The sequence below is a fragment of the Primulina tabacum genome, chromosome 7 (assembly GCF_025594145.1).
Source record: "Primulina tabacum isolate GXHZ01 chromosome 7, ASM2559414v2, whole genome shotgun sequence".
Lineage (NCBI taxonomy): Eukaryota > Viridiplantae > Streptophyta > Magnoliopsida > Lamiales > Gesneriaceae > Primulina > Primulina tabacum.
Window position 1 is genome coordinate 26546533 of NC_134556.1, and position 22750 is coordinate 26569282.

The window sequence follows — 22750 nt, forward strand, 5'->3', positions numbered from 1 at the left end:
GACTCATCCGCTCGGGGTGGGGTGTTGTGTTCTACAATCCAAGGACTATGGTGCGCCTATAGAGAGTGTTCAGGCCATAACAGCGACCTCCGCATACACTATGCCAACTCAATTATAGCCCCATACGTCCAACAAATCAATAAATCAAGGCGACCTCCGCCATATCAAATCTGAATCGAAAAATGGCTCAATATGCAATGCAATGATGCATTTCAATCTCATCAAGTCAATATCATAATAAGCTCATCTCAAAAGATCAATCATCAACAAATCACAAGTAATTCATCAAGCCATCGAATTTTCAATTTAAAATAAAATTGATACTTTTACCTCGTATGTTACCGACCGTAACATACATTTCAAATATTACCAAAAAGAGATCGAAATGTGTAGTTGAGAAGTCTTGAACCTCTGAATTCTACTATAACTCAAGAACTCGGATCATTTATCAAAACAGAGTAGTTTCTGTTCAAAATTCATAATTAATTCAAACTACTTCAAATCAAGATCCGCAAATTGGATATTCAAGAAAACTCAAATCCCAACAATTGTGTAAAGAAGTAATCCGTATAATTTCTTAACCGTAATATGCCATAAAAACATTCATTGAATCATTTTGTCAAACACGTGACGTGCGTGCTAAAGAGTTAGCTCCTTTACTTTGCCCTTGAATTCAATTCCATTTCTTTTCAAAATATCAATACATACAATATACATAATCAATGATTTAAAGGAGCTAAAATCAATTTAATCTTCATTTATCATATACATAGCTCATGAGATGCATTCAAAGGAAGAATCTACTTACAACCACTTGAAGATTTGATAATCTTAACACCTTGACAATAATCCTTGCTTCTAAACTCTTGAGGAGAAGAACTTCTAATCTCCAAGCAAAGATTAAGGCTTTAATCAAAGATTAATGTCTTGGAAGAAATTGGATTGAAGGAGAAATGAGGAACCCTAGCTCTAAACCGATGAAGTAGGAAAAAGGGAAGAGAAAATGATACAAATACACTTCCCAAACCATATTTATTCATTTCCAACCTCAAAACACGTTTTTGAACATGTGCTGGGCGCGGTGGCGCGTGATCCGGCACACCTGCGCACCCAATTCTGCCCAAACAACAAAACTTCAGCATTGGGCGCGCCATCGCGCGAGATCTGGCGCAGGGGCGTGCCGCATTCTACCAAAAAACGCATTTTTAACTTCCGAATTTGCAAGAGTGGTCAACATAAAAGTTGTAGCTCTATGTCTTGGCTTGAATCTCCAATTGGCCTCATGTCATTTGGAGGTCTGAGTAAAGAGTTATGCTCAATCTCCCAACATGTGTCAGTGCAAGAACGACAATACACATGACACACTTCGGGCCACTTTTGTCTCGTCTTCCCTAATGATTTGACCAAAACTCAAAACATGAAAGTTATAGCCTTATGTCTTATCTTTCTAATGAAATTAGCCTCACATCATTTGGATCAATATACAAAATATTATGCTAAAAATCACTACTACTGCCACATTTTTCATACCGTTTCTGCACTTCCATTACCTATTTAGCTCAAATTCAACATTTGATTCTACACATCCATTATTTATTTCATTCTATAACATTCATTACCATTCATACCATAACGTAAAGCCATAAACCATCACAACTACTTCCACATTTTTTTATTTTTTATTTTTTTAAAATTCGGGCATTACACACGCCTTCGCGCGAAAGCAGTCTGCATTTCTACTTCACCTACAAGATGAAACAAAGGCACAATCAGAATCAAAAACTCGCAAAAAACAAAAGATGATAAAAACAACAATAAAATGGACAAGAAGAGTAAAAGGGGAATACAGGGGAAGAAGTTATCAGGTTGAGCGCCTGAGCTAGCTACAGCGTCGATTACCCTGTCAATAGGGTCCTCTGCCCGGACACTCAACCCATAGGCTATCATGTTTTCTTCGGATATCAGAGGACAGGAGGAGAATTTCCTATCTGCTACCAATTCTTGCTACGGAGATAAGGCTCTTCAAATTTTTAGGCCCGGGGAAGAGCGGGTTGTGTGGGAAGATGAGGGAGGAAATCGGTCAAGCAAGAAAGATGAGCCGGGAGGCGAATATAAAAGAAACGCCCTTTCCATTCTTTCTAGAAAGAAGGGATATCATCGAGAAAGCGTGCTTTTAACCAGGCAAACAAGGAAAAAGCATTGTCCCCGAGTCGAGAGACAAAGAAATAATGAAGAACATGAGGAATAATAAGAAGGTCATTCCTCCTAAAAAGCACATAAGTAGAGGCCATAATCCGAAAGGAATTTGGATGTAATTGGTTCACGGGGACACCGAAGAACTTGGCAACCTCGATATAGAAGGAGGGAGTGAGAAATCGAAGATCATTTCTATCCTGGTCTCGAAACAAAGTAGAGAAACCAGGGGGGTGATCGGCCCTACCAGAGGGGCCGTGAATCAAACTAGGGAAAGAAGGGATAGACCCAAGAGCCTGGAGTTCTTCGTCGGCTCCCGAGCGCGAAGTGCAGCTCAAAGAAGAAAACCAAGAAAACTTAGGAACCTCAGAGTGAGAAGGGCTGGTAGCACTGGTTTTGCCTTTGTCCTTACCCTTCTTCAAGGGTCGGGAGGCGGAATGTTTTTTGTTTTCTAGGTTTTAAGGAAGAAGAAGGGACTGGTTTTCCAGAACTAGGGGAGGAATCGAAGTGAATCATCACAGATTCATACTCCGATGAACTGCGAGCATTCGCTCCAGGAATGGAAGTAGAATGAGACATTTTCAAAGAAAAGACGGAGGAAAGAAAACTTACAAGATTTTTGAAGGAAAGGTCGACTGGTCGGAGACTGGAAATCACCGGAATATGGAGAGTGCACAGCACCTAGAGAAGATAGCAAAATACTGAGAAACAACGAGAATGTAAAATGACAAGTGGGGAGGGTTCATTGTTTTATATAAGTGAAGAAAATTGATCTCAACCATTGATCTAAAGATAAAAGGACGGTTAGGATGCATCTTGGAAATTGTGCAGGTATATGAAAGGACAGGCTCAGAATTCAAAGCGTCTCAGACTGTCCATCTTCTCGGAATTCGAAGCATTTTAGGCCGTTCAAATTCTAGGGCATACGTCATCATGACATCATTCCTACCAACCTGAGAACGTTAATGACAAAACTTTTAAAGCCCGAGAATAAGAGAGTGATCGGGACAACGAGAAAGACTCTAGCCCGACTATTTAGAGATGGAGTGGTGATACCCGCCCGGGAGACCCGGGTCATGGGTACTCCCCGGGTCATGTGTACTGAGTGATACCGGGTCATGAATTAGGTCATTAGATAACAGCTGAACAAATGAATGACCGAGACATCATCTCCTCGGGCTACCATAAGCTTGGGCTTTCAGACGAGTTCTCGGGTGATGGCCCTCTACCTGGGTTACCTCGATAATAGCACCGCACTTGAGTGCACAAGGGTGTGATATCTTATCTCGGTAATCATTACTGTCAAAATCATATGGATTTGACCGAGCGAAAGGGACATTTTTGTGTGTCATAGAAGTTGGTGTCAGAAAACAGGATATGAAAAACCATCTTGTCATAAGTAGTAAGTGAGCACTGAAAACAAGGACATTATTGATTTACTTCTTATAAATACTAGGTTTTGTTTAGCATTTGAATTCATTCACATATATATTGCACACATCATTCACCATAAAATTCTCTAAAATTTTATACACAAGTGGCATAGTATTCTCTTTGCTAAATTGGTTTTCTTCATTCACCTACTGACTTCAACATCAGAGTAGTCACGCCGGACACCTCTCCGGCACCTATTCACGTGGTTATCTTCGTGTTTTCAGGCTAGTATCAGCTTTTTCCAGGAGAAAATCCTTTGGTTTGGACACATCTCGCTGTGCTCTCATCTCTCATCAATTTTATACTTGATCCAGAAAATTGTTCGACCCAACTCACCCGATTTACGCGGATCACATCAATTACGAATAAAATGTGTAATTGATAACCAAGTTTGTATTTTAAATATTTTTGAATCGAATTTAAAATTATAAATTATATTATTTCGCAAAGGAAGATTTCATCTTTTGCTAGAGAGAACAGAGGGATCGATCCTTCTCAAAACTCTGACCGAAAAAATAAAAAACACTAACCTCATTTTCTTTTGGTTTTTGACCTTCTTTACCTTATCTTTGATAATTAACCTTCAATTAGAAATCTAATCCTAATTTTTCCAAATTTGCCCTGGCCTTCTAAAGCCCAACTAACCTAACCCAAAATCTTAATTTTTTCTCCTTCCCACCCCACTCCATTAATCGTGCTTTCATATCTTCCTACAATATTTAATCATTCTCCTCTGTATTCAAAAAAAAGTTTGTTATCAAAATCTTTCTCTATAAGTGCTACTCTAAATCATGTTCATTTTTTCTTCTACTTCTTGTTTCCGCAGCATCGACGCCTCGCTTTTATGTCTCTACTATGTATTGTTTTTGGCAATCTATTTTTCCCGCCATTTCTTTTATTCATTAATCAATTGAAGAGGAAACACATAAGTTTTAAAAAAGGAGATTAAACATTTATAAATGATAATGCATGGATTTAGGAATTTGGATGCAAGAGACAAATTAAAGTAAATAATTGAAATCAATATAATTCCCTTTAAATAAATACTTCTTAACACATGCATACAGGGTTAGACTCGTTTTGGTAATTATGTTAAAGTTCGTAAAGTCATAACAAAGACAATATTTTTACTTTTGGATGTTGCTGGTTATTTTTAGGATTTTGGTAATATTTTTTTGAGTTGGAGAAGAGATTTATTATAAATTAGTCTCAAACTCGAAACTTAGTCTCAAACTTGGGGACGATAAGTTTTGATATATATTATTGTTTACTGATAAATTCTAAATATTATGATGCAGTAAGTATTGACATTGTCCTTTTATTTTAAATGCATGGTCCACACTAAGAAAATATTGAATGCATAACTCAAGACAAGACATCTTTTGTATTGTGTATATTTTTCAAAGTAATTAAATAAATTAATAATTAGTTCTTCATTGAAAAAAGAAAGAAACAGACCTCACGTCTGTAGACTGTAAAGAAGAAAATGTACATATTAGTCTACAACGTTGTGTTATTGGTGAATGGTTGGGAAGGCTGCAGTGTTAGAGAAAGTTGGAAATTTTGTTTCTACGAAAATGATATTTGTTGACAATTTATGATTTAGATGAATTGAAGATATATTGGTTAAAGAAAAGTTGTTTTAAAATGGTAAAATAGTAAAAATATATATATTAAAATGAGGATGTTATATTTCAAATCAGGAGTCTCATGGAGGGGTTAATTAATTAAATCTTCCCCTCTCGTCTTTTGCTGCTCTCCCTGTGCAACTCCTCAATTTTATCTTTATCTGATATCTATAATTGGTAAAACTAACGCATAAAGCCTCGTTCTTTTTACTTGACGTCCGGTCCGTTTGTTGTCTGTTTCTCGATCTGAGAAGATCGGCTGTTTTTATTCAATTGATTTTCGTTGGTTTATTTATTCGATTTCGAATTCATGTTCCTGTTTGTTGTCGTAGGGCTTGCATGTTTCAATGGGACTGTTTTGGGATTTTGCCTAATTGGTGTTCTGATGGGGTTTTGTTACTGATTGGGTTTACAGTTTGGAGTTGAGGGATTACTGGGATTTCTTGATCACGTCGAGAAAGTTTAGGTGTTCTATTGTTGGTTGTTAATTATGATAAATGGGAGTTGGGTTTATTTTTTGTTTTATTTTTTTAATCGATATAGGGATTCTGAACCGGGGTTTTGTGAAATTCTCTATTGTCTGATGTGGGTTTCTCGAGGTTAAGAACTAAGAATGGAGTTTGGGTCTTTTTGTCTACTGCGATCGCAATTTGTCTCCTTCTGTTGGTTAAGCGGTGCAATCTGCAGAACAATTGAATGGTTCTAATGTTATTTGGCAGCAAAATGTGCATCCTTTTACGTTAGACACAATCCACCTTGCGAACATTTCAAGTTTTGTCAAATGAAGTTGACTATTTTTTTACCATCTAGTACTGATACCTGTTTGTTGGGCTTCAATTGCTTCACTTTCTTGCGTGTAGTTTTGCATTTTTTTGACGTTTACTTTGTGTTGAATCAAGGTGGAGAAGGGTAAGCGTGGTGAGAGTCTAGGATTGGGAGAAATGGCTAGTGTTGCATCTGAGGAACCAGTAGAAGGAAGATCGGTGGATGAGGTTCCAAATGGTCAGCAGTTATGTCCATCAGGGGAAGCGTTGGTTGAATGGAGGTCTTCAGAGCAAATTGAAAATGGGACTCCATCTACTTCACCCCCTTACTGGGATAGTGACGATGATGATGGAGGTGTGCTGCTTTTTCCTCTTAAATTACGTGGCAGGGGAAATAATCACTTATCTCTTGTTCTTGGCAGTTACGTTTCGTATTGAGTTGCTATAACAGTCGATGACTGAGTACGATGCTTGACATTTGTAGGACAGTTATGAATTTATTATGCTTGATCCTTTAAAACATCAGTTCTAAGTTAAAGGAAAGAGAAAAACAAAAAGGAAAGAACATTGAAAGTTACAATGACAAAATATCTGAAAGATTGTGGTCGCATTTTATGTAAGGAGTTATAGACGGTGATAATGTTCTCAATGAATACCTTTTCCTTCAACTCCATGACTTTCATAGTTGTCTTGCCAATCAAGCTCGTTGTGAAGTATGAGGATACTTTTTCAAGTTTCCGATTCATTTTATATTTGATGAAACCAACTTGAGCAGTAGGATATCTTGCAAGGCTGGCAGCTGGCATCATAAATTGGTGAAAGTGACCAAGGAACTGTGACACGGTGCTTGTCATCTGGGATAACATTTCTGCTGGTCATGACCCTTCTGGGATAACATTTCTTCTGGTCATGACCCTTCTGAGTTCCTATGCACATGCTTTGATAGTCATGTTATAATCTGCTTATCTTTTTTCTGTATGAGGATGTGGTGGATTTTTGCCTTCCTGAGATTTAGAAGTTAAATGCTGTCATGTGTGGATGTAGGTAGTAAAGTGCAATGAGCTGAAGGAGAGCTGAAGGAGGTTAGAGAATATGGAAAGAAACATTGAATAAAGATAGGAAAAGATGATTGTGGTGTAAATAAAAATTGAGAGTGCATACCTCTAGGTTTGCACATATTAATTTCTGTTTTTTAACTTTGCATACCTTGCTGAAGTTGGCATTTTTATGTTTTTATTCTATTTATATGCTCTTGTGAAATCCTTTTCATTGTCCTGACTCCTGTGGTTCTTATCGTTATTTTTTAATTTAAAGCTATTAAGTACCTGACATAGTATTTGGAAAAGGAGTATTGAATATAACTTGTTTATTTTCTGCAGTTTAAAGTTACCTGTTCATCACATAGCATTCAATATACATGGTTTATCCATCGTGTACCATCATACAACATCTCTGTTGTCATCATTGTTCATTTGTGCCTCTTCCTATGCTGCAGGACCAAAACCTTCTGAGTTGTATGGAAAGTATACCTGGAAGATTGATAAGTTTTCACAAATAACCAAAAGAGAACTTCGGAGCAATGCATTTGAGGTTGGCGGATACAAATGGTAGGTTCTAAAGTCAAATCTGTGTTACCTTGCTTTGCGTAATGATTTCCAGTCATTACTTATTCCAAATGTCTTTACATATTTTAATAATGACATACGGTATTGTTTTTATTCTTTTTTACATCCAAAATTAAGAATAACCATCTTTTTGACAGGCTTGATGATTATTTCTGATTTATGTTATATTCTTACTTCTAAGTATTTTTCCATGCATTTTACAACTTTCTATAAAGTTCTCCTTAGAGGATCTGCAGGAATGAGTACTGGCTCAGTCTTCTACCATTTGTAGTGCTTCTTGTAGTACCAAATGAATGGATATATTTCAATTATTTTTTTAATCATTTTTTTGTTAGTGGATGCTCGTTCATTTCAACATTCACCTTCACAACATAAAATTTTTCTTCATGTGTGCCATCACAATGTCTTAGTTTTTGATATTTTGTGTTGTGATATAGAACTTTTGTGAAATAGTGGAAGTGAAGGTTAATATGGTTTAACCTTGATTGACAGGTACATTTTAATTTACCCTCAAGGCTGTGATGTTTGCAACCATCTCTCTTTGTTTCTTTGTGTGGCCAATCATGACAAGCTTCTGCCTGGTATGGTGTATGATTGTTTTTGTCTACTAAATGTGTTGTTTGAAGTTTTTATCATGTGTTGCTTCCATATGGATAGGATGGAGTCATTTTGCACAATTCACTATTGCTGTGGTGAATAAAGATCCAAAAAAATCCAAATATTCAGGTGGTTTTGCTTTTCCTTTTCTTTTTGTATTTAATATTCCAATCCTTGTCAGACCGACCTTAAGGTGTTTTGAATAACTTGTAGATACGTTACATCGTTTCTTGAAGAAGGAACATGACTGGGGGTGGAAAAAATTTATGGAGCTATCAAAAGTGATGGATGGATTTATTGATGCTGACACTTTGATAATTAAAGCTCAAGTCCAAGTAATAAGGTACTCTTATGATAATTTTTCTTTCAATATTTTTATGGTTGGTTGAGGCTGATAAGTGGCTTATGGACCATTAAAGAAGTATGAATAGTGTTACATGTGTTATTTTCTATTACCTTTATAATTAGGCCCACTTGTAATTCAGTGGAACATGTTTACCTGTGGTTTGAAAATCAAATCTATGGTGTGCTGGTTAAGCACAAAAATATAAATTCGAATATTTAATTGCCAATTGGCCACTGAAGGGAACCTAGAAACTGATGTTTGCTCTCAGTTTCAGCACACATTCTTCCTGTGATTATTATTTTATTCTGTGTACAATTTTTTCATTTCACATATATTTGCATCTGATTGAGCTTCTTAGAGAACTTGATATCAAATCTATAGTGTACTGGTTAAGCACAAAAATCGACGAGGATTTAAATTATAAATTCGAATATTTAACTGACAGTTGGCCACTAAAGGGAACCTAAAAACTGATGATTGCTCTCAGTTTCAGGACACATTCTTCCTGTGATTATTATGTTATTCTATGTACAATGTTTTTTCATTTTTATGCATACTTGCATCTGATTGAGCTTGTTAGAGAACTTGATAGATTCTTCCTGCTGCTTGATTTTAGGAGTTAGTTGGATGTCCCGGAGGATATGTCTTCACATATCGAAGAAAAGATACGAAGAAGATATAAATAAAAACCGCTAACTTAGCATTTTTTTTTTCCATTCATCATAGTCAAATTGAACACTCATTTGTAAGATCTACTGGAAATGTGCTTTTATCTATGTACCGGGGTTGACCAATATTGGGTGCTGTATTTATTTATTTTTTGTGCTTCGGTTAGTAAGATCCCTTTTCAGAATTTAAAGCTGAATTTCTGATGTGCAGGGAAAGAGCTGATCGTCCATTTCGTTGCCTTGATTGTCAATATAGGAGGGAACTTGTCCGAGTATATTTGACAAATGTAGAACAAATTTGCCGCCGTTTTGTAGAAGAACATCGGGGCAAGCTGGAAAAGCTAATAGAGGATAAATCTAGATGGACAAGGTAATTTGTGCCTTTTTTTCATTGCCTCTTTCCTGCTTATACAATGATTGACTGCTTTTTGCATTGAGACATGATTGGAAGCCAATCGAACTAGTTAGATAAAATTTTGTCCAACTACGGTTACTCTTTAAAGATACATATAGGCAAAAATTATGTCATATATTTTGTACTCTTATTGTCTTGTTTATTCCAAGTGAGTGCTGGCTAAATTGTTGAAAGTTAGTTTCGAATTGATGTACCTAATGGCACAGTAAAGTATTTGCAACTTGCAATAAATTTCAGCTTCCGTGCTTTCTGGTTGGGCTATGGACCAAAGTTCCAGGAGGCGCATGTCTCGAGAAAAAACAGACTCAATACTAAAAGTACTTGTGAAGCATTTCTTCATAGAAAAAGAAGTCACATCTACCCTGGTCATGGATTCATTGTATAGTGGATTGAAAGCTCTTGAAGGGCAAACTAAGGGCAAGAAAAGCAAGGGAAATGTTTCAGGAACAGAAGAATTAGCAGTACATGTTATTTGCATTGAGAAAGAAACACTTATGCTGGTGGATGATGTGTTGCTGCTAGTTGAGAGGGCTGCCATGGAACCTTTGCCTCCAAAGGACGACAAGGGTCCTCAAAATCGTACAAAGGTGAGTAGCACGAGGATATGAAACTATCTTTACTTTGCCTATTGAGCACCATCGAGCTTTGTTTTTAGCAGGCTTTACGAATTAGTGACAACCATGTGCTAGTGGAGGTGTTGGTTGCAAATTCTCATGGAAATCGACTGCTTTAATTGATAGTTCAAAAATTGTACTTTTATTTGTTTTTCAATTTTAAAATTGATTTTCTCAAACAGAAATTGTAAATTTCTACTTAAGGATGCAGTGGACCATCTCCTTTGGTAAATAACTAAATACACTTACTGATTTTATAAAGCCTAGTGACTCTAATCGAAACAAGAACTGTGACTTTTTCTAGAATGTTATTGAATGTGGTAGGCATGATTTAGAAATAATTTCTTCGCCATGCTCGTCTTTTCTGGGTTTAATCTTTATTTTACACTCCCACAAAGTGTCTGCATTGAATCAGACCGAGTTTAGCTATAATCTCTTGTTAAATGAGCGTATTCTGATTCTAGGTTTTTTGTTTAGGATGGGACTGCTGGAGAGGAGTTCAACAAGGATTCTATTGAACGTGATGAGAGGCGGCTTACGGAATTGGGTCGTCGGACCATACAGATATTTATCCTTGCTCACATTTTCAGGTATTTCCTTTCTGATTGTCCATTTTAGGTCATTTTGGTATTGCCACACTTGGGCCTTCAACTGTCTAATTATTAATTGTCGGCTTTATATTATTTCTATTGGTCTTTGTTCTGTACTGCAATTAGCTGCCTAAAGTTCCCACACTAGTTGTAGGATGGTGCCGAAAGAAAATGTGAAAGAATTATGGTTATTTTTTTTGGAGTACTCTTTTTTTATCCATCATGTTTCTACGAGATGTCATTATTTGATTGTTTCAATCTTTATGGTTTTGAATGACCTATTTACTTGTGAATAATTGTCTTAAGATCCATGAATGTTGTTCTGGGTATTGATTGTTGTTTCCCCTCGTATTGACTTAAAAGTACTTAATTCTCTGTGTTTGGAGAGAAAATGTAAAGAAAAATTATTCTGATTTCTGATGCGTCTGAATGTAGAGGTTTAACCTTGATGAAGGATCAAAGACTTTTACTTCATGCTGCAACGGTAGGACTTCACACAAGCTGAACCGAACTCAAGCAGTGGTGTGGTTTGATCTGGCACTTACCAAGCTTGATCATATAGTTTACTATTCTAATAGAGTATCGACTCCCATGCATAGAAGTTCTAGCTCAAGAAGCTTAGAATTTTTTGAAAAGTTGGAAGCCAGTTTCTATATAAGTTATTAAGACTAATATTTTTCGAAATATGTCAGATAATTGTCGTTTAAATAACTTTAAAAAGATCAAGAAGAGTATGTACGTGTGATTCAAGTTCGAGGAGCCCAATGATCATTCATCGTTACTTTTGCTTGCTTGAGTGACATGATGGAGTATGTTAACCCAAGCTCCGACTGCCGCTGTAATATTTTTGTTGGATTAGTAGTGGTAGGTTCTGCCAATTTCCTAACTATTTTCTGTTGTCGCTGCAGTAAAATTGAAGTTGCATACCAGGAGGCTGTTTCTTTAAAGAGGCAAGAGGAACTCATTCGTGAAGAGGAGGCAGCCTGGCTTGCTGATGTCGAGCAGAAAATGAAACGGGGAACAGGGGACAAGGAGAAGTCTAAAAAAAAGCAGGTATGTTGAAAGCACAACGTACCCTGCGGCGCTAACAACTATCTTTGTATATATAAGCAATTCTTTTTTCGAAAGTCAAGTTTTTCACTTAAATGAGTTGAATATTCTTTTCCCACGGCTAGTGTGTGATGCATTTTGGGAAGAATTGGATTGACACTGTTCCCTCACATTTACTGATTTCTTACAATTTTACTTTTGGTGGATTGATAAGACAAAAGTAAAGCCTCCTGGTTTTGTTTTTTCCTTGATGCCATCGGTAGACAACGGGGAAAGTATTATTGAGTTTTTCGGAACAGAATGAAATCTTGAGAAATTTTATTTTCAGGGCAAGCAGAAACGAAATAACCGCAAAGGAAAAGACAAGGGAAGGGATGAGAAGCCTGATGTGAACGTGCTAGACAAAACTGATCAAGATATTACCAACATTGCAAGAAAAGGATTATTAAACAACGGATCAGAAGTGATACTTGAAAAAGGTGATGCAGTGGAAGATGTGTCAGACCTGTCTGACTCTGCCGATGGTGTTCCTGAATCGCTTCCACCAGATTCCGAAGACAGAGATTTGAGTCCTGTTAATTGCATTGTTGACATTTCTGAAGTGCATCCTCCCAGAGTACCAAGTAGTAGCATTATTACTGGGCTTTCAAGTGTGCAAAATGGAACTGAAGTTACGAGTCTATCTATTGTGGATGATAGCTCATCAACGTGCTCCATTGACTCAGTTCCTTCTGTTATGACAAGTTTGCCTCGCAATGGCAGGAACGCACAACGCAAAGTGACTTCTGAGGCAAGTGTTTGTGTTAATGAAGAACTAGGACAACTAACTGAAACAGCAACCGATATAAATGGTGCTTCACAAAATTTTAAGACCATGGAATCTTCTTCTAGAGCTGCTGTTGACGCTTTGCAGGACAGTGCTATCTTAACTGAGCGGCATACTGCGAAGGTTTTTTTTCATTGTTTCATCCTTACGATATTTTATCCGATAAAAAAAACGAGAACCCAACAAAAACTTTTTTGTACGGCTTCTCTGTCTTTAACTCTTCAGTCCTTGCTAACCTTGTTTACGTTTGTTTACTAGGAGGAAGTGCATGGAAACCCCTGTGTCAAAAACATGCGTGATATGAAAGTATCTGGGGATCGTACAGCATCTGTGATGTCGCCACCCCAGAGCCCTTCCAGAAGCACTCCATCTATTGCTCCTTTGAAGTTGGAGTCTAAGATAAAAGGTGCGAGCGCCACAATCGTTGGCAACAAGCTGTCTTTGGACAGTCCTAAACAATCTGACAGATCAACAGGCTTGTCAAATTCAGTTGAAATTGCTGCCACTTTAAAACGTGAATCTCAGAAATTTGCAACTCCAAAGCTTGTAGAAAATCCATCTGGACATCAAGTACCCGTTTTTAGTGAAAAACCTCCTGCACAACCTGTGCGAGTCACAGCTGAAAGGCTCTCTATGCCTCAAATGCCTATCGTGTCAAGGCCATTGAGCGCTCCCATATTACCTGCCCCTAGACCTGCTGTTTCCAAGGTTTCTGTCGTCCAAACGGCTCCAATGTTGGCGCGTTCAGTTAGCTTAACTGGTCAGCTTGGTCCCGAAGCTACAGCATCTTCAAGCCAGAGTTATGTTCCACAGTCCTATCGAAATGCAATTCTGGGGAGCCATGTTCCTGCAAAATTTCCCTCCTATAGCCAAGGTCATTCAGCAAGTCCAGTGGTAAATGCGTCACATTCATACTCACAAGCACCGGCCCTAGTATCAGCACCATTCTTTTTACCACACAACTCTGAGAGGATGGATTCAAATTCACTCAGACCTAGCTTACCATATGGAATGCCGAATCACAATGATATGTTGCCAAATAGCTCCGTATGGATGGAAACTTATCAAAAGGATAACAGAAGGAACTTAATTTCTGATCGTCCCTCGCTGCTTAATGACATGCAGAGCTATGATTCATACAATCCAATGCTCAACAGGTCTAAAGATCACTCCTCATCCGAACCTCCAGCCAGCACATCCGGTCGTCAAAGCTGTGGATTGGTGGATGAATTTCCACACATAGACATTATCAATGACTTGCTCGAAGATGAACAGGGAATCGGGATGGCAACCCAATCAAACTCTGGCCATTCAACTTTCAACTGCGGGCCCCACAATATAAACCGGCAATTCAGCTTGCCGGGTTGCCCCAGCATGTCTGGTGGTAGCCTGAGCCAAACATCGGGCTCGAGTCAGCCTGAAAGAACCCAAAATCATCTTGACACTGAATTTCAAAGGGGATACTGTTCATTTTCTGGAAGCCCTTATGATTCAGCTAGGGATATGATTCCCCAGTCCGGTCAACAGCAACACATAAATGGTCAGATTGATGGTTTGATACCTAATCAGTGGCCGATGGCTGGTTCTGATTTGCCCTATTTGAGCATCAGGAATGCAGATAACAGTAGCTACCCCTGTCATATACTTGATTATTCTTACAACAAAGTTGATGTCAATGGGTACACAGTATTCCGGCCATCAAATGGGCTCTGAAGTTATTTACGTGGGTTTCCGACGGAAGAAGAGGGTCTACTGCCAATGAAACAAGTTTATCTGATGGAAACCAATGGTCTTAGATTTGGGTCGACACTTACTTTTGGTGAGAGAGAAACACTTTGTAAAGAATGATTCTGCTTTCGTTGTTCCATTTTTTTAGTTTTCTAAAATGTTGGGCTTAGTGGCTTTCGAGCTGGACATATGAACTTGAATTTTTAGCTTTATCAGAATATTTATTTGAGCTTCTAATCATATTTGTGTTACTTATAGCTGATGGTAATACATGCAGAAAAGCAATACGAAATGGAGTGAATTGTGCATTTCTTGCTTGCACAATTGTCTTCTTTGGTTCCATTTTTAACGTAAATAAATCACTTGTATGTGATATATTATTTTACTCCATCGACTTTTTTGTTTCTACATGGGGTGAATATGTTCATCCCATAAACGAAAGTCATTATATACTCGAGACTTGATTAAATGGTGAGAGCTGATAGGGTGAAAGACTCCATGTGTAGTTATATAATCCGCTAAAGAAATCAACTTTAGGGTCAAAAATATTTTGTCTCTATGTTTTAATCAAATTATTTTTGTGCAAGTTATGATAGTGCCTTTCAATCCAATGAATTATATTTAAAATTAAACTTAAGCTCAAAAGTAAAATGAATTATTTTATGGAATGTGCTTCTTTATCATGTATATTGTTTATTTGCGACTTTAGAATTCTATGTTGTTGAAATTTAGTTTTAGTATATTATATTTGTTAATTTTTATAATTTTAATAATTTTCAGACTTGGTGTTGATATGACACTCAACGTAACGTTAACATGAACTGTGTCATTTCAGCGCTTCTCAATGACAAATGACTGAAATTATAAAAAAATGAAAAGCTACAAAACTGATAGTGAAATTTGACAAATATACATATCTAAATTGCAGTTCCCCCTTATTTAAGACGAGTTCAACTCGGCTTACAATTCAATTTATCTGGTTTGAATTTATGATTGAACTCTATTAAATTTTTCTGGAACCAAGGATGAGCTATGTATAAAATAGGAAAAATCACAATTTTGGTTTTATATATTTGGTTCATTACAACTCTAATATTCTATATTGACAAATTTTAATTTTAATAATGTGATTTAAACTTTTATAATTTTTGTTATTTTCTCACTGAAATGCAGATATGAAATTGTATATGACAATTTCATGTTAGTGTCATGTTGTTGCCATATAAATATTATATGGAAAAAAAATTTAAAAAATTAAAATTAACAGACTGAAACTGAAATTTGAAAACATAGATTATCAAAATCGTAAAATGAAAAATTTATTATACAAAATTTGTAATTTTACGATTATGATAATCTATATTATCAAATTTCAGTTTCAGTCTGTTATTTTTATTTTTTTTAATTTGTAGTTTTTTTCTAGTGGCTACCAAATATTGTATAACATAATGTATCTCAAATACGGTAATATAAACATGATTTGAGTGCAAAAAGTTGGAATACAAATTAAACGACTTTAAATATCTGTAAAATTGGTTCTTTCATTCATAGTAGGTCCGGACTTGTGAATATAAAAATTGAGGCCGGCCTCAAAGTTTTGGGGCCAACAATTTTTTTAAGCCGGCCTCAAAGTTTTGGGGCCAACAATTTTTTTTAAAAAAATTGCTGGTATTTTTTAATATAGTTAATGTAGCACCCGAAAATCAGTCCATGTAAATCACATGCATGAAAATTATTTATTTGCTTATTTATTTTATTTAATTGATTTTAAATACTTAAATGATATATTTATATGATTAAATGTTTAATTGCCTGATTTGATATGAGTTTATGAAGTTAAGGATTTTATCCGGATATTCGATATTATGTCGGATAAAGAAGACCGGAGACGACCAAGATCAAAAGAATTTTCGACAAATATTTTTAAGGCTCGATAATATGATTAAATATGATTAACATTTTCTAAAAATGACGGAGTCCAAATTATTTCACTGATCGAGCCTTATTCTTTAATAAACTTTTATTTTATAATTAAATGGAGCTTAATGGATCTAATTCACCTAGAATTAATATGCCTAATTACTCTTAAACCTAAAACCTAAAAACCTTAACTACTAAAACCCTAATTCTCGGATCATATAAAGCCAAAACTAGGGTTCTAAGAATCCTAGTAGCAGCCAACTTGCACACACAAGCACACTCAAATTTTCAAAAATTCCAAGACAAAAATCGAAGGCTAGTCGCTTCCTGTTCGCTCATCTTCGCAACCCGGGCCAATGATTGAACATTCGAGCGTCCAAAACGCAAAGGCACGCTCCTAAATTTTCTTTTTTGCACCATTCAAATCATATTTCAAGTGTCTTCCGCTTGGTTTCAAAACCAAACTCGATTTAATTCATCGGTATTCAATATCTAAAGCACCGAGCTATTGTAGCTCAACGATATACCCCCTAACAGATCTTAACAAGAGGTATTAGAGCGGACATTTATTGAAAGAACATTAAAACTGATTTTGATGTTTAAAATTCAAAAATATCAGATGTAGCGTATCCTACTTTTAAACATACTTAAAATTTGTGGAAAATAAAATTTTTTCTTAAGTAAGAAATTATCATTCAAAATGCCACATAATAAAAATGCTTGAACAAATAGTTGAAATTGTAAACAACTTGCAACAAGAACTTATTTAAAACATCATAAAGTAAATTACTTAAAAATCAGAGTAAATGAAACAACATGCATAAAAATCCTTAAAACTAAGGCGGTCCTCGGATTAGTCCACTGCGCAGTTCGAGCCAGCTCACTGATCACCACCTCTCGTCTCCTCATACTCATCCTCACCTGTATCGATCAAGTCTAGTAAGTCTAAAGACTCAACATGTATAAACTGAGAATAGAAAGTAACGTATAATAAAACCACATGCATTTTAAAGTAGCATATACATAACTTAACTTTGAACATATGTACATAAACGTACTTACATAAACATAGACGTGCCATCATTTCATAAACATTTTCGTAAACGTACTTGCATCATACATACTTAAACTTGCATAGTCATCATCATTTTGCATAGAGATATGTTTCAAAGCAAGTGGCCCATACATAATGCTCCTGATCAGACTAAACCACAGTACTGGACTGGTAGGGATGTCCACTACCACATACATAAGATCCTCGGTCATACTTTACTATGTGGATTGGTCTCTGGTCATACTTTACCACTTTCCAATCCTGATCAAAACCCGGTCATTCTTTACCGGGGTGGAGAGATCCCCGGACACGTTTTCTGGCTTCCAAACCCGTTCATAATTGGTCACAAGACAATTCGCATACCTCAAAAACATAAAACATTTTCTTTGCACGTCGAACATACTAATACATTATCCATGCTTGCCCAAGAAAATAATAAAAAAAATTTTTGTTTTTTATCCAGAATGCTTGACGCTCGGGTGGTAAAATCTTATCGTCCGAGAGCGCGCCCCATCCAGAAGGTCTGGCACTCGAGCAGTAAGATCTCGCGCCCTGAGCGCCGCCCTGAGTGAAAAATTTTGAAAACCAACACAGTTGAGAAGTCACGCGAGAATGATCATAACTCACTCATCTCTTGTCCAAAAATTACGAATTTACCGTCAAATCGAAGATATCGAAGAGTACAACGTTTTATATGTTGAAAGTTTTTCCAGAAAATGACCGAAAATTTGCAAGATTCGAAATGACAGCAGATTCGGTTTTTGAGATCTAAAAATCGTTTAAACATCACAGTTTGAGCATTCACACGAAAATGATCATAACTCACTCATTTCTAGTCCAAAAATCACGAATTTACTGTCAAATCGAAGATATCAAAAAGTAATGCGTTTTATATGTTAAAGTTTTTCCAGAAAGTCGACTGAAAATTCACAGTATTCAAAATGACAGCAGACACGCTTTTGAGATCCAAAATTTAGATCCAAAATCGTTTCAAAACATTTTTGCTCTAACTTTTGCATAACATACATGGATTTTGCATACGGTATGCATCAAAATACTTACTACGACAAGATTGATGTAAAAAGAAAAGAATATACATGCCTTTGCGTCTAAATGCTCGAAGACGACGAAAACCGACGCGGTGGATTACGAGATATGACCGGGGAATGGTTGCTACACGATTCTTGCTCGAAATACCAATTTAAATCTTCAGAAATTTGCAAGGGGGAAGGGGCAGCTGCTGATTTGTATGAAGAACCCTAGTTCTATCCTCCAAAACTAACGTGTAGGTGTGTGTGCAGATTTGTGTGTGTTATTAACATGTAAGTGTGTATGTGTAGATTAGCGAGTTAATTAGGGGTTAATTAGTTAAATAAATAATAATAATAAATTATTAACTTGCTAATTAAAATACTAACCCTCAATAATTTACTAGCACCCTAAAATACACATGTGCCAAGTTTTCAAGGCTTAAAATCTCCAAATTTTCAAATTGGTATTTGAAAAAAGCTTAAAATCTCAAAATCAACTTATAAATTAAATTAGACTTTAAATGCTTAAAATTCCAAAAAAAGCACTTAAAATAACAATTTTCTTGACTTGAAATAAAATACCACATTTCAAGAATCGCCTAAATCGTCACCGGTCTCTTTTCCTGATCTCGTATTGAATATTCATCTGAAACATAAAACTCAAGAAAACATTTTAACGTACATCACAATAAACATGTAACAATTTAAAATAATGTGAATCGTAAATCATGAATGGTTAAAAATCATTTTAAAAATTAAATAAATAATTTAACCATTTAATAAATGCAAAGATTTACGTGTACTGATTTTGGGCTCTACAATTCCTCTTCCACTTAAAATAAATTTCGTCCTCGAAATTAAATCTTTCCAAACAACTCCGGGTAGTGACTTCTCATATCTGCTTCGGCCTCCCAAGTGACCTCCTCCACTGATTGATTCAGCCACTGAACTTTGACCAACTTGGTCACTTTGTTCCGGAGTCTCCGCTCCTGTTTGTCTAGAATTCGGACCGACCTTTCCTCATATGACAGATTTGGAGCAAGCTGCAACGGCTCAAAACTCAAAACGTGCGAAAGATTTTTCATATACTTCCTCAGCATCGAGACGTGGAACACATTGTGTACTCCGGCCAGATTCGACGGTAGAGCTACACGATAAGCAATGTCCCAACTCTGTCAAGAATTTCGAACGGTCCAATGAATCTTGGACTCATCTTGCCTTTTTTTCCCAAAACTCATAACACCCTTTATAGGTGTTATCTTTACGAATACGTGATCTCCTACGGAAAATTCGAGATCTCTCACTCTCTTATCAGCATAACACTTTTGGCGACTCTGGGCGGTCTTCATCCTATCTCGATCTTGAGCACCACGTCTGCAGTCTGTTGAACAATCTTTGGGCAAAGTTCTGATCTCTCACCAACTTCATCCCAATGAATCGGCGATCTGCACTTCCTACCATACAGTGCTTCGTAGGGAGCCATACCTGTAGATGATTGAAAACTTTTGTAGGTAAACTTTACTAGATGTAGCTTCGATTCTCAATTCCCATGAAAATCGATCACACAAGCTCGCAACAAATCTTCCAAAATCTGAATCACTCGCTCAGACTGGCCATCTGTCTGAAGGTGGAATGCCGTACTGAATAGCAACTTCATCCCCATAGCTTCATGTAAACTCTTCCAGAAGGAAGACGTGAATCTCGGGTCCCTGTCAGACACAATAGAAACTGGGATCCCGTGCAATCTGACTATCTCCCGAATATAGAGCTCTGCATAATGAGTCATGGAAAATGTTGTCTTCACCGGTAAGAAGTGTTCCGATTTAGTAAGTCGATCCACTTTAACCCAAATGCCATTAGATCCCCTGACTGACATCGGCAAACCAACCACGAAATCCATGGTGATGTTCTCCCATTTCCACTCGGGAATAGGGAGTGGCTTAAGCATTCCTGCTGGTCTCTGATGCGCTGCTTTCACTTGCATGTTGACAAGTAAGACACTCAGATACGAATCAAGGAATGTCCCGCTTCATCTCTGACCACCAATACAACATCTGTAAATCCTTGTACATCTTGGTACCCCCTGGATGGATGAAATAGAAGATGTATGTGCCTTTGTCAAAATATCCTCTCTTATCGAATCAACACTAGGCACGCACATCCTTCCTCTATACTTCACAATACCATCATATACTGTGTAGAGTACACTGCCCTTGGCTTCATCTTCAGTCTCCATTTCTGTAACAGTTCATCTGACGGCTGACCTCTACGGAGCGTCTAGCCCTTAGGGTAAACTTTTAGGCCAAACCTCTGAATCTCCGACTGAAGAGATCTCTGGGCTGACAGCTACGCTACGACTGCTACCTTCCTGCTCAAAGCATCTGCTACAACATTAGCTTTCCCTTAGTGGTAGCTAATTTCGCAATCGTAGTCTTTTACTAACTTCATCCATCGTCTTTGTCTCATATTCAGCTCTTTCTACATGAAGAAGTACTTGAGACTCTTGTGATAATGAATATCTGGCATTTCTCGCTGTACAAATAATGTCTCCATATCTTCAACGCAAAGACAACGGCAGCTAATTCGAGATCATGAGTAAGGTAGTTCTTCTCATGCACCTTTAACTGTCTGGAGGCAAAGCTATAACCCGACCATGCTGCATCAAAACTGCGCCTAAAACCGAGCTTAGAATCATCAGTGTATAACACAAAATTTCCTTGCCCTGATGACATGACCAAAACTTGCGTTGTGATAAGAGCTTTCTTCAAAGTATCGAAGCTCTTCTGACAATCATCACTCCATACAAGTTTAGCATTTTTCTTCGTCAATGAACTGAGTGGCACTTCAATCGAAGAAAACCCCTGAATAAATTTCCTGTAGTAGCCTGCTAAGCCTAGGAAACTACGGATTTCTGAGGCGTTCTTCAGCTCAACCCATCCTTTCACTGCGGTCACTTTAGCTGGATCCACCTCATTGCCACTGCTAGATATGATATGTCCCTAAAATGTTACTTCCTCCAACCAGAATTCACACTTACTGAATTTTGCAAACAATTTGCGACTCTACAAGACTTGCAAAATTGTACCCAAATGCGGACTGTACTCCTCATGGCTCTTCGAGTATATAAGAATATCGTCAATGAATACTATGACGAACTGATCTAGGTAGGGCTGAAATACTCGATTCATTAGGTCTATAAAAATTTCTGGAGCATTCGTCAGTCGGAATGGCATCACAAAGAACTCGTAATGCCCATATATATTTCTGAAGGTTTTCTTATGAGCATCTGCATCTTTTACCTTCAGTTGATGATACCCAAAACATAGATATATCTTAGAGAAGACTGTAGCTCCCTGAAATTGATCGAATAAGTCCTCGATCCTTGGTAATGAGTATTTGTTCTTGATCGTTACCTTGTTCAATTCTCGGTAATCGATACACAACCTCATGCTTCCGTCTTTCCTCTTTACGAAGAGCACTGTTGCACCCCATGGCGAGAAACTAGGGCGGATGAATTCTTTTTCTAGGAGCTCCTGAATTTTCCTTTTGAGCTCTAACATCTCTGCTGGAGTCAAACGGTATGGTGCCTTAGAGATTGGTATAGCGCGTGGCACAAGTTCAATGGCGAATTACACCACTCTCTCTTGTGGAAGGCCTGTGACATCGTCTGGGAAAAATCAGAAAAATCTCTGACAACTGTTAACTCAGATAGCGATGGGGTGGGTGTGTCAGGTGTTGAAATAATACTGGCCAAGAATGCCTGACACCCCTTATGTATAAGTCTCCGTGCCTGCATGCAAAAGATCATGCGAGGGAAATTTCTCTACCTGTCTGACTCAAAAAGAAATTGCTCCATGTTCAACAGTCTTACCAACACTGACCTTTTCAGAAAATCAATTAGAAATCTGTTCTTGATCCGTCAGTCCATTACCAAGATAACATCAAACTCTGGCATTGGCAACACAATCAGATCGGCGTAAAATTGGTGGCCCTATAGTTCAATATCGATATCTCTGACCACGCTAGTAGCTGATAACTCCTCCCCTGATGGGACTGTCACGGAGTAGCTCACAACGAGTCCAATGGAGTTGACGCCCAAATAATTAGCGAACGTCTCTGATATAAAAGAGTGAGTAGCCCCGGAATCTAACAAGGCCTTCGTGGCTACTCTCTTTATGAAGATATTTCCAGTCAGTAGAGTCGTGTCTGGGTTCACCTCCTCGGCATGCATGGAGAACGCTCTCCCCTGAGTTGGCTGCCTCCACTG

At 37.3% G+C, this 22750-nt stretch overlaps 1 protein-coding gene across 1 annotated transcript; it reads left to right on the plus strand.

The window, feature by feature from the left end:
- The first annotated feature begins 5345 nt into the window (after positions 1-5345).
- Positions 5346-14715, plus strand: LOC142551201 (TNF receptor-associated factor homolog 1b-like). The gene is given in 13 exon segments (XM_075660297.1): positions 5346-5432; positions 6155-6374; positions 7515-7626; positions 8137-8225; positions 8302-8370; positions 8455-8584; positions 9467-9625; positions 9908-9929; positions 9931-10257; positions 10762-10874; positions 11783-11927; positions 12253-12873; positions 13009-14715. Coding segments are annotated over 12 exon segments (3420 nt in total). The 5' UTR covers positions 5346-5432; positions 6155-6196; the 3' UTR covers positions 14464-14715.
- Positions 14716-22750: the final 8035 nt, after the last annotated feature.